This window comes from Acanthisitta chloris, unplaced genomic scaffold (genome assembly GCF_000695815.1).
Source record: "Acanthisitta chloris isolate BGI_N310 unplaced genomic scaffold, ASM69581v1 scaffold2201, whole genome shotgun sequence".
In the NCBI taxonomy this organism is placed as follows: Eukaryota; Metazoa; Chordata; class Aves; order Passeriformes; family Acanthisittidae; genus Acanthisitta; species Acanthisitta chloris.
Genome location: NW_008656383.1, coordinates 1 through 12,929, shown reverse-complemented (window position 1 = coordinate 12,929; position 12,929 = coordinate 1). Strand labels below are relative to the sequence as shown.

At 41.0% G+C, this 12,929-nt stretch overlaps 1 protein-coding gene across 1 annotated transcript in view; it reads right to left on the bottom strand.

The window, feature by feature from the left end:
* LOC103811334 (neuronal tyrosine-phosphorylated phosphoinositide-3-kinase adapter 2-like) overlaps positions 1-2,537 on the bottom strand; it is a gene marked incomplete at its 5' end in the record, with an annotated part of 70,369 nt that extends 67,832 nt beyond the window's left edge. The window contains one exon of the mRNA XM_009084302.1: positions 2,239-2,537. Coding sequence (XP_009082550.1) covers positions 2,239-2,537 — 299 coding nt within the window. The remainder of the gene's footprint in view (positions 1-2,238) is intronic.
* Positions 2,538-12,929: the final 10,392 nt, after the last annotated feature.

The following is a 12,929-nucleotide window of genomic DNA, read 5'->3' as shown; positions in this document are numbered from 1 at the left end:
CCTAAAAGTGTTCATTGCTGCTCTACATACAAAGATGAATGCAGAATGAATACAACACAAGTCATATATTAAGCATTACAGAGAGTCTCAGTGTTGCTTGAAGGCATTTAGTCACACTAAAAGGTAACATTTAGGTATTATCTTTTATGCTAGTGATGGAGTATTACTCATTCATCAGTTCTTTCCAGAGATCTTGCTATGAATATTCAGCTCTTGATTACAATAGCAAATCTGAGGCACTCTGCAATACTTAGCACTCTGGTATAGTAGTACCATTGTCATACAGAACATGACTAGAGTACCACACATGCCACTCATAACCATCATGGGATGGGACAGATCAAGCTCAAACTGCACAGAGTGAAGGAGGCAAAGTGGTGCTTGGCTTTGGTAACAGAAATGTCAACCAATTTCAAACTCCGAAATCTGTCAGAAGGGACACAACTACATATTCCTTCCTTGGACTCAAATATCAGATGGCAGAAGGAGGTGAAGGAAAGGAAACAACATTTTCAGACCCTTCCATAAAGACAAAAATGCTGAGGAAAATCTGGTTTTGCAAGGACACAGACTGCTTAAGGAGTCTGCCATAACTCCTGCAAGGTTGGCAAAATATTTGGGTGCATTTCTATTATCACTATCATTATTGTTATTGCTGCTTTAACTCTGTCAAAGTCTCTTGCTTCTCAGGCAATGAGGGAAAGGCCTGGGAGATGCATATAAAACAGACTTCATTCTGAATTGTACTAGATAATGCCAAGGTCAGCTACACCAAAGAGCACAATGGACTGTATGGCTCAACACACACTTGCAGGAATAGTCATTAAACAAGTCAGAAAACATTAAAGCCTTTCTTACTGCCCTGTCTGCAAAACAAAGTTCATCTAGACTTGGTGATTCTGGTTGAGACCAAGAAGCTGGTGCCAGGCATTCTCCTTTTGTACTAAAGACTTGAAAGACTTTCTAATATGGGAATTTAAATCTGTCTGTGGCTCAAATCCGAGTGGTTTCTGTGTAGGATTTGGTCCAGTAAAATTGTGGCAAACTGCTTTTCTTTTTTATTGAGGACAGCTACTTAATGCTTGTATGTGTCACTGCAGAGAACAAGCCATGGAAATAATGGTAAATGTCATATGCAAAAGAAATACCAACCATATCATATGCAAAATATACTACCAACAGCATAAATAAATCTACAGTTTTGTTCAGCTTTTGTGTTCAGCTTCACAATCATAGACATATGTGCCACCAGTTGAATTGTACATTTGCATCTTTGTTATCAGTGATGAGTTTTTAAAATCAGATTTACTTAAAAGGGGTCATAGCATGAATGTAACTAACAAGTATTTCTGGCCACAACAAGCAAAAGGGATATGCACTAAGAGCATGATCTACTGCACGGGATGTCAAAGTTGATGTGTAACATGGCAGTGGGAAGGTCCAGCACTGATAAGAACCATTTGTCCCTAAGGGTTTCTTCTTACAGTTCACACTGTGAAGCAGAGTCATCCTGATCTCTCCTAGCAGGGGGTACAGCTGGTCCTACTGCTGCACAGAACACGTTCCCAGCATGGAAGAAAGAAAGGAGAAGATCCCTGTAGCGTTAGCTCATCTTTAATAGTTCAGACTAAGGAAGCAATAACCTTATTCAACCCATTTGGTAATTTTCTTCTGAATGCTGTACTGGCTGAAATGTAACTGGGAGGAATGGGCAGAGAAAATGTAGACTCAGAAGCAAACAGAAACTTTAGACAATACAATTTATCATCCTGGGGACAATTTTTGCTGTTAGATGGTATTTCCTTGCTGTGGAGTTTCAGGGCCATGCACTGTTCTTTTTAATAATTTCTACTCACTCCTTTGGTGGGGAGGACCCTTTCCAGAGCTGTGGTTTGTACAGTGCTAGTGATATGGTCAGTGGTCCTTGACTGGTGTGCAGATAACATTGTCCTTCCTACATGCCAACTGATAGCAATCTCTTTCACCCTTAATTTTTAATAAATTCAACTCATTCCCTGGTATATAAACAGCCCATGTAAGTGGTAGAGTTCTGTGAGAAATATCCAAGGGAAAACTATCCACTGGTGCAAAATTCAGACAATAGAGATCTACTATACCTGTGCTGGCACTGTTCCACAGGTGGGGAAACATACAGGTAATTCCTAAATGCAAGATTGGATAATCTTAACACTCATTCAACAAAAACGTGGTTTTTTTTTCCAAAGAATTAGTGTTTACCTTCAGTCCTGTCCGGTAGTTTCCCACTTTTACTTGTTGTTCCAGTGTTGACTGTTTCAGATGAGGTGCTGAGTTTGGTGTTGGGGTCTCGCTTCGGTTTTGGAGGTGGCTGCTTACGAGAACTGCTACTTTCATCATCAGTTCCTCCAACAGAATGAAGAGACTGGGATCTCACAGTAAAGCCACTGGAGCAAGGATGTGGCAGTCTGTCCTGAGGAGCTGGCATTGTCATAAATCCCATGCGGAAATGTTTTCCCACGTAGCTTCCTTCATTTCCTCTCGCTACTTCTCCACCTATGCTGTAAGAGAAATACAAGAATAAGTAAATGATCCACCTTTGCCTGCACTGTACCTGGAACCAGGGTCTCAGTTCTACCTGTGATAAGCAGGTCATCCTTTTAAATTTGAAAACAAGCAGTGCTCTGTTCTTAAAATGAGATGACTGCTAGAAAAGTCTGTTTTTCAACGCAAGCTGCCAACAACTGAGGTGCAGATACACTGCATCTCACATGCACTCACCCAAAATTTTACAGGAAGAAATTGAGAAAAGCTTTTATCAGGTTTCATAGCATTGTGACTAGAAATTGTCTACAGAACAAAGTTCAAGCATTGGAAGTCAGATCTGAGTTTTCAGGAAGACAAGAGACTGCAAGTAGGGCACAGAATCCTGCTGGAGAAATACAACATCATGTATTGATCCACACTCTCTGACGCTCCTCTTTGACTACAGATACTCATGTAGCTTGGGAAATAAGGCTCTTGGGATCCAATCAATCATTTTCCCTTGAGATTAAAGAATGCTAGAGAAAGAAATGCTCTAAAATTCCTTGGATATGGGAAACTGAATATTAACATCTCATCAAATCCACATAAATCTGCAACAGAAGCAGCTTCAGACTAGTAAGTTACAAGCATAGGACATGAAAAGGCCATGGACTGTGGGATACCAGGAAGAAAATAACCTCCAAACATTCAGAAGAAGCATAGGTATGGAAGAAAGAAAGTTCAGTTGAAACAAGTGCTGTTGTACCAAGTACTGTGGGTGGCAGGACTGAGAACCTGGTTATTATTCCTGCTATACTCATGCATGTTTCTCAGTTCTGAAGCACAGCTCTTAGTGGTTCTTACAGTATAAAACTACAGCACATTTCAATTAAGGCTATTCAGTGACTATGAAAAGAAACTCAGCAACACACACAGGTCAACACGGGCCTGTTTGCAAGGAGGTTTGAAATAGTACTACTGTGGGCACATAGGAACATCAGTATAAGAACAGTGCAGTTGCAGAAAGCCCTAATTAGCTCCTGTTTCCTCTTCACACAGAGTGAAGCTCTAAGCAGGGTCAGTGTGCTCCTCTGAAAGTTTCTTACTCGATGTTGCCTTGAGCTAGTGCAGTTTATTTCGTGCTGGAACACCTTTCCTTTTTTAAAAGACAAGAACATTTCTCAACAGTGTGAAGAGTATGCAAGGTCATTTCATTTGCTGATGCTGTCTCCATCTTCATTGCAGGTAACACACAAGCTGCATCTAATTGTCCTAAAAGCATCAGATTGCCACTGAGCAATGCACAGCTTTGTGCATGATAAAGCAGAACCTTTGTTTGCTTACTACTGTCCTTGCATTTTTTATTCAATTTCCTCTCCAAGTGGAGATGTCTACTTTCCAAACTGGTTGACAACTGAACAGTCTAACTGAACATGTGCCACTCTCCAGGGGCACTGATACCTACCCACATGTGTACACATGTACATGCCACACATATGCACACACCAATCCATGTTCATAACCAAGTCATTCCCAAACCCTAACTGGCATCAATTCCAGAGAGATTTGAAGCCAGAAATATCAAAAGGTAGAGCTCATCAATTTGAATATTTATTTAAAAACTGTAGCTAATTTAAATGATTAACTAAGCCTCTAAGAATCTTTCATAAATTGTTCTGAAAATAATATAATCCTCTGACACTGGGCTACAGAAAGTGCCTGGCACATTATTTAAAGAAGATTGCTCTCCAAACATGCTGAATAATGCAGGTGGGGAGTCTGTTTCCTTCCTTAAGTCCATTGGATAAATCACACTTAGCAAACAAAATATCAGTTTGTGATGTCTCCAACATTACAATTCTTAACAGGTTACACTACAGAATTAGTGCATTTACTTTACTGCTGCATGAAGGTGTTTCAAACACACACTACAAGCCACATTCTGTTCTGGAGGGACTTGCAGAAATTCCTCTGAGGTGACAGGTTTCACCCTTTTCCTAAGAATAGACAGAACTGCATTTATATTAAGCATGGAGGATTTTTGCCAAAATGCTGCATATTGAATTCCAGATATAAAAACTTCGAAAATGTCAATCTGGTATCTAAATGCACTATCCTATTAAACAATTAAATCACATCCATTCTTTTCCTTCCCTTAATTTTTTCATTCTTTACTGAATTCTTTTCAACCACACACCTGCTTCCTATGCTCCCTACACTTCCCCCATAATAATACCCTATAGCCAGGTCAAAGAGGTCGCAGGTACAGATGAGAACAGAACTTGCTGTTCTGCTTCATGGCTGAAGTAAATCTGGTCTTGCCTTTCTACATCCTCTGCTCAGCTACTACACAAAAACAGCAGGACACCATTTCCCACTTTTCAGCCACATTTGAAAGAGAGTCCATTTGTCTTTGAGCATAGGAGCCAACCTTCAGCTGGTTGTTAAGCACTATAAACACCAAGCTGAAGACGACTAATCTCTAATTCTTGGTCCTGTACCCTACTCATTGACCAGGATCATGAAAGGCTTAGACCTGTTACTGACACTGGTAGAGATTCCAGAGTGTTGGTCAGCAGGAGTTTCCTAGCCCAACCAGTACATACCGGTGCAACATTGGGTGGAGTGCCAAGTTCATGTCTCAGTAATACAGCACAAAATGCTCTGATGTGCAAAGAGAAAGGAATCACACTGGACTCATACCCAGAGCACAAGTCCAAAAACAGGACAGCAGATTTCAAACGTGGCATTCCCAACCCTCGGGCAGCAGCATGCTGAAACTCCATTTGGACTTGTGCAATGCACAGTGCTACTGATCTTACATCTCTGCTGTTACTGATCTTTGAGGTCTCTTCCAACCTGGTTGCTTCTATGATTCATGAAACCAGACAGAATTAAGGAGTTTATTTCTATACTCCTCCTGCTTGCAAACTCAGGAATTGGCTGGGGCTGGTGTACATCCCACTACACCACAAGCAGCTAAGAAAGATTTACACACACCTTGCTGCATAAATGACTACGGAGACAGTGAAGGGAAGTAATTGTGTAGATATCACTCCATTATTTCTGACAGGAAAGCATCTGTGCTCCTTATTGTCCTGATAATGAGTTCCATCTCATTTCAAAACTGTATTATATGAGTTGCTGCAAGTATTGCATAGTTTATTAATATATATGGAAATACAGATTTGGATTATTCCTCTGGGAAGTTTCAATTCGAACTTGGCCAGGATCAACTGCTTCTCTGACATAGAATTATGTACAGCATTCAAATAACCATTAAAAATGCAAGACATTTGTCTACAAAGAGAGACATGAATTATATAACAACAAAATTAATCATATGATCACTCAGGTTACACACATCAAAGCTGACTTTGTGCTGAAAATGCACTTTGGTATTAGCCTAGGTCTAGTGACTGATGCTGCAGTGGGTGGAGAAAGGGGCAGAGCAATGGGGTTGGTTTCAGACACCCTTAAGAAGATTGCTCTGGAGCATCTCTTCTTTCAAAAACACTTTATAGGACTTCTCCAAAGCCCACCTAGCAAGGCCAGTGTAGACCATCAAGTGCTGCCAGATTACACACTCTCTCCTTGGGTGCACATCCCCCTTCTTCTTCCACATATGACTGGAATTAAATCATTACAGCAAATACCAAAATGGATCTGCCTTAAACCAGTAAAAGTGGATTTCAGCTTCCATTTCTAAAATATCAACAAGAGCTCCAACTAATGGATCTGATGAGTCTTGTATCTCCAATACAGATTTTGTCTGTCAGATGAGAATTCTGAGGTCAGAACTGAGCTATCACTGAACTACCCTGACCTTGCTTCTCCTACCTGCAATATCAGCCTGTCTACACATAGTCTGGAGTCCTGGCAGTTCTGGATGCATCACAGCTCAGTCTGCTCTCTTCCATCATGTAGATACTGGAGCATTGACCTAACTACAGCACAGAATAATGGAAATGTTTACATCTTCGAAGAACTACAGAGAAGAGTCTTTTATATTATTCATTTTACTACACATCACAAGAAGGCAAGTTATAGAGGAAGGCTAAGCATTAAAAATGAACACAGAAAGTGCTCTAAATGGACACAGCATGGACAAGGTCGTGTCCACCTTGCTTTGCCATGAGTCATAACATTCCTATTGACTATATTTTCAAGCTGTTAAGTTACAAAACTAATACAAATTAAGTTTTCATCACATTGTGTGGCTAAGAAAAAGCATCCAGAGATTCCCTACCTGCCTCAATCAGTGTGGTCTTTTTAGGTTTCATTGTTTCTGCCTAGCATTGAAAAGAAAAATTTTAATTTGCTGTTCAGTTTCATTACTTGATCCAGGCAGAAACTGAATTAATTCCTATAAAACAAACTAATAGTTGTATGAAAACTTTTGTTTTGCTTGGTGTTACTGTTTTAACTATAAAAAACATGGAGAATTGAATCTCTCAGTGCAGTTGTAAGGAGTAGAATTCTTGGGACTATTTAAATCCCATAAAGTCAGAATACCCTAGAGATACATTTCCCTCCCTGCCATCTATCTACTCTTGTTCTTGGTATTCATGCAAAAATTCTCTTATCAGTTCAGACTTACAATGTATTAGTTTCATGCCTCAGGCACCAAGAAGCACTTGGTAGTTCTCCTTATCTTTGTATGGTTTCTATTTTTCTTCCTATGCTTCTTTACATGAGATTTTCTGACCTTATAGCCACAAGTTCAAAAAGGGGAGCTACACCTGGCTATGAAGCTTGACCCCCTGAGCAGGAAGAAGGGGAATGTACTCTGCTGGGGATGTGGATCTTTGAAGGTATTTTGCCATTTCTCTGCTGTGATACATGTCAGTGGGGGATCACAGAAGGCCACTGTCCTTCTGAGTGCTGAAACTCCAGACAACCAAAAGAAACCATTGCAATAGCAGCTGCTCACTCTTGTGCTTGAGGAAGACTTAGCCACAGATACTGGGTGTTTTTTAACTGGCAGAAACTGAGTTGGGAGTCTCTGCAGGCTCCTCTGTGGAAGTGGAGAGAACTAGGAATTACAGAGCAAACAATGCACATGGATGGCCAAGCTTCTCCCCCCAGGGAGCTGCAAGCCCACACAGAGCTAACCCCCTGTGACATGCTTATAACCCACCAGGGAAGCCATCTGAGTCAGAGACTGAAGAAAAGTCACCAGAAAATTAACTGTAATAATGTAGGAAGAATTTTCTATGGAAATGATTTATCACCAGCAAAAACACAAAAGGAATAAAAATACCTAAACCAACAATTTTTATATGAGCTGGTTTGACTGTGCAAACAGCAGTTTATCCCATGATGCATGCAGCTACATTTTCTGAGAGCAGCTATTGTTATTTTAACCATTTCCTTACTCTCACAGCTCCTCTGCTCATGTCAAATGTTCTGCACATGAAGGGCTGAAATGGCTTTGAAATGTCTATTCCCCATCAGAATAAATTATACACACATATACTGAAGGATGACACATTTTACTTTGTATCTGAGAAGCACTTTCAAGATTAGCATAAATTATATTTGTAAATTAGAGGTTGGATGCCAAAAAACAGAGGATATACTATTTTTATCCCCCTAAACATGATTTCAGTAGACCATGAAATGTAATACTGAAGAAAGAAGGACAGGATCACAATCATGGATTCAGGAACTGCACTGTAGGTATGGTTTGCCACAAATCTGCATCATTTTTATTACAGAAATTAAACAGATAAACAAATAACACACATTTCTCTCTATTTTTAATAACACTTCAGAGGTTCTCCTCCTATTCCCAAGGAATATACATACTTTTGTTTTCTGCATTACTTTTCTGAAGTACTCCAAATGACTCACCCTGATCTTACATCAAGATCCAGAGGATGATACTACCATTCTTTTAGAGACAAGCTAAAGTGTAAATGAGTCATGACAAAGGTAAAATTTAGAGTAATTCTGTGCACCTGGAAGACTCTAAAGTGAGTAACTGACCTGTCTATGCACATCAAACATCCTACCTCTGCCTTATGCCTCTGCTTTTGAGGTAGGAGATCAGGTGCTGCTTAAGAAGCCAGATCCTCTCAGGATACAGAGAATACATTAATGCTATAAAATAAAATGTATCTTTTATCACACCCGTCAAATCCACAGGCCCAGGGTCTGATCCTGCAAACATGCAATGAGCTGACACTCCCTCTTTGAGTACCTGCATTATTGCACTGAAATACTCGGGAAGCCTTGTGGAAATTGCTTGTCACGTGAATCTGTAATAAGCAACACCACCTGCAGATGTGTGTCCGTGTGTTCTGACACTGGAAAATTTCTAGGAAAACATTTCTTTGAGCACTTTGTGCTGCTGCTGAGAATCTGGATCCTGCCATCCCCAACAGGACTGAATCTTGCTCACAGAAGATTCTCCAGATGAAACTGAACCACCACATGCTGTGGCTGCACTGCAAGATTAACTGAGTCCCTGGTGAGCAACCAAAAGACATCTACAATCCCTGTGCAGTGCACAGTGGATGCTGAAAGCAAAACTAACCAAGACTGTCCACAGCAGGTTTTCCATATGATGCCAGAAAATCTGATTTCAAATGAGCATAGAGTCATGGAATCATAGAATCAACCAGGTTGGAAAACACAACCAAGATCATCGAGTCCAACCCTACTGTGGTCACTAGACCATGGCACTAAGTGCCACATCCAGTCTCAGCTTCAAAACCTCCAGGGATGGTGAATCCACCACCTCCCTGGGCAGCACATTCCAATGCCTGAGCACTCTCTCTGTAAAAAATCTCTTCCTAAGATCCAACCTAACCCTCCCCTGGCAGAGCTTGAGTCTGTGCCCTCTTGTCCTGCTGCTGGTTGCCTGGGAGAAGAGACCACCCCCCCCCTGACTCCAACCTCCTGTCAGGGAGTTGCAGAGGGTGATAAGGGCTCCCCTGAGCCTCCTCTTCTCCAGGCTGAACACCCCCAGCTCCCTCAGCCTCTCCTCATGGCACTTGTGCTCCAGTCCCTTCACCAGCCTCGTTGCTCTACTCTGGATCTGCTCCAGCACCTCATTGTCCCTCCTGACCTGAGGGGCCCAGAACTGAGCACAGGATTCAAGGTGTGGGCTCACCAATATGATGATCTGCTGTGCTCCACTGTCAACTATTTTTATAATGCATAAGGCTGAAAATGCAAGAACATTTGGAGGGTTTTTTTTGGGAAAAACAAATCAAAACAAACCCAAAATGCTTTATAAGAAACGCTGATAAATAAAATCTCTTGCATGATATTTTTACAACTAATCTAACATAAGCTAGACAGCTTGGAAAGGAATAACTGAGAAGTAAGGACCTTTCTGGTCCACAGAGAGCTTAAAAAATCCTGTATTTCAAGCATTTGGACAGAAGTACAGGCGCTACTTCTAATTTCTACTGGCATTCCTTTTATATATATTAGGCTGCCTCTTAAACCAGGGACTAAGGATGAGCACATTGGGCTGAACATCCACAAAGGCCTGACATTGCTTTCCTTAGAGGACCTACCCTCTCCACTGTATCTGGGGCACCAAGTCTCCTGTGCTGCAGCCCCACGTGTGACTGGTGACTAACTGGTGCATATGGGAAGTTCTGTGAGTTGTGAATAGACAGCACTGAAGAGGCAGGAGTGAAAAGTGCTCTGCTTTAATATGGCTACAGTTATTTTTAATTTTGCATTGGGGGATGCACAGCTAAAAGCCAGAAAATGAAAGCTCATATGTTCAGAGTCACCTAGAATTAGACATCAACCGTATGCAATGTTTAAACTGAGTGCAAATGCATGTTCACATTATTGGATTGGGGGTTTGCATCCTGTCAAACATGGGTGGAGCTAGAACAAGGCTGTGTTTTTATCACATTCAGTGGAAAACCACATGGCGCAGACTCTGCTCTGCCTGAGCAACTGTGGCTAAGTAAATATTGCAATGAGATATGGGAATAAACTAACATATATCATATTTTTTGTGGATTTTGTAATAAAATCTTTCTTCCGTTTTGACTCAAAGGTTTCAGCACTTTTGTTGGTCACCACTTTGTGATTTAAGTGGACAGCAGAACGTATCTGTGCCTTGCAAAATGAAACAGAGTCAAAAAACTAAGTGTAACATTGGTCACAAGTGTGATAAACCCAAAAAATAGGAAAAATAATCACTCTACACAGACATTTACATTGATCTCTTTCTTTGTCCCTCCTTCTTTCCTCAACAGTCTTCATCTGCTAAATTAAGCTACATGAAATCCTGTCCATCAGGATCCACAGTTCTCGGTGTCAAAGCCTGGAGAGGCTTGTTCACTAGGATACAAAGTCATTTTGAACACCTCTCAGGTTATATCACCTTTTTTTTTATGTGTAGCAAAATGATCATTATTGCCACAACAGAATATTAATGTGCTTCGCACCTAAATTTAGAAATAATAGTATAAACCAACTCTTCCCCTGTCTTGATGGATGTCAGTTTCTTAGCCAGGGTTGTCAAAAGCTGCTCATTTGTTCAGAGAAATAAATATAAAGGGACATTATATTTTCAGAAATGCAGTTGATTTAATATTGCATGTCAGGACATGTGAAAAGCAAGTGGAATGGCCATATAGGTGGTTAAGACCTAGTGATTTGAGTCAGAGACTAGCCAGCAAAATACATCTTGCCCCATGCACACATGTACCCAGTCTGCCCTGAACCAATGTCACACTGAGGTATTCCAATATATTCACTGCATCTCCATGCATTCCCTTTAGAAATCAAGGTGAATTGTCCAAATGCAAAGCGCAGAAATTCTTTTCCTGCTCTGTAGCCATGCACAGAGCTAATGGACCAGACTCAGGAACTCCAGCAGACTACTAAAAGGTCTTTGCATATATGGGAATTTAACACCACAGAAAACTGGCTACAATAAAAGCTGCCAATAAACTGCCAAAGCTGCCAAAAATCAGCACATGCTGATTTTCATCACTCTCAGAATTACTTTTGCAAATGGGGATGTTCAGATAATTTTGGGCCCTGCTGTGTTGTGCCTTTTTCTTTTTCCTGCAGGTGTAGCTTTTTTTGCCAAATTGTTGAGCAAAAACTACGTCCAACAAGCTCTGACAGTGAAGGGAAGGTGGCACTTAAATGCTCCTTTAGTGACATGCACTTACATTGCCCAAAGGATCATCACTACAGCCTATGAAGCTGCAGTGAAACGAAATTTTGCTAAAGCAACAGCTTGTTTTCCAAGCTGTGAAAATCTGTGTGAGGATTAGTTAGGGAGTTAAAATACTAAAACAAAGAGCAAATACCCTTGTAACCTGCCTTCAATGGTGTAATGGTAAATTAAGTGAGGAATGTACTGGTTCAAGTTCCCTGCATGAGAGGTGATCAGCTCAGTACTGTTCAAACTGAAAATGTGCAAACTCCTTTTTATTCCTCAAGCAGCTCTTCAGAGCTGTGATTCATTGAGTGGCATGTTCAAAGTATCTGTTCTTGCAAGAAATAGTGCATTCTGTGCACTGAAGTGCTGAGCTGTGGCAGGCAGGGTTACACAACGTCTGGACCCAATTTTACAGAAAGATGACAAGTCAAAAGTAATGTGCTGCTGCTCTTCTTTGCTCTAAGAATCACTGCTAACATCTGCAAAGCTGCTGGGAATAAGTTTTATGGTATACACACTTCGAGGTTGTTTAAACCCCTTTGAAAAGTCTTCTGTCTAGAAACCATAGTCCTGACTTAATATGAACTGGTTTTCCATCTCCCAAAGCTACATTTAGGCAGCAGCCTACTTTAAAACAACTGGAACCAGCAAGGGGCTCAGAGACACCTTGTGTGTAACCACTAAGCACTGCAGCCCAAATCAGTTATCTGCAGACCAGGCAGTACAAAGGGTATCTGTGTGTCTCTAGTAAAAAGCAATTCAACTCTGCTTTTTTATTTATTTTTTTTTTAACCCAAGAAAATGCTGATGCTCCAGAACCCACGATGTGCCTTTCCCTGCCTTGCTGCCCAGTGCTCACCCAGGACACAGAAGCTTGTTGCTCTGTACTTAACTGCGACAGCTACCCCAGAATTTCTAGTTTTGCAATGCTAAGCCAAAAAAATTTCCTTCAAGATGGTCTCATGATAAAAATCTTAAACCAGAGAAGCCTCAGCTCAACCACTCTGGGCTGTTATGTATAGTACTGAAACAGGCAGGATTTTCAAGTCCTCCAGAGAGCTCATGGCAACATATCTTTTAATAGGCACAGTCACCCACTTAGTAAATGCAGTATTGGGCTACTGAGCTTTAAGGAATAGAATCTCACAGAATCATTAAGGTTGGAAAAGACCTTGAAGATCACCAAGTTCAACTGTCAACCTAGCACCACCACCATGATCACCAACTCCAGGAAGGATGAACTGCACTGGACACCCTACACACACTTGTCGTG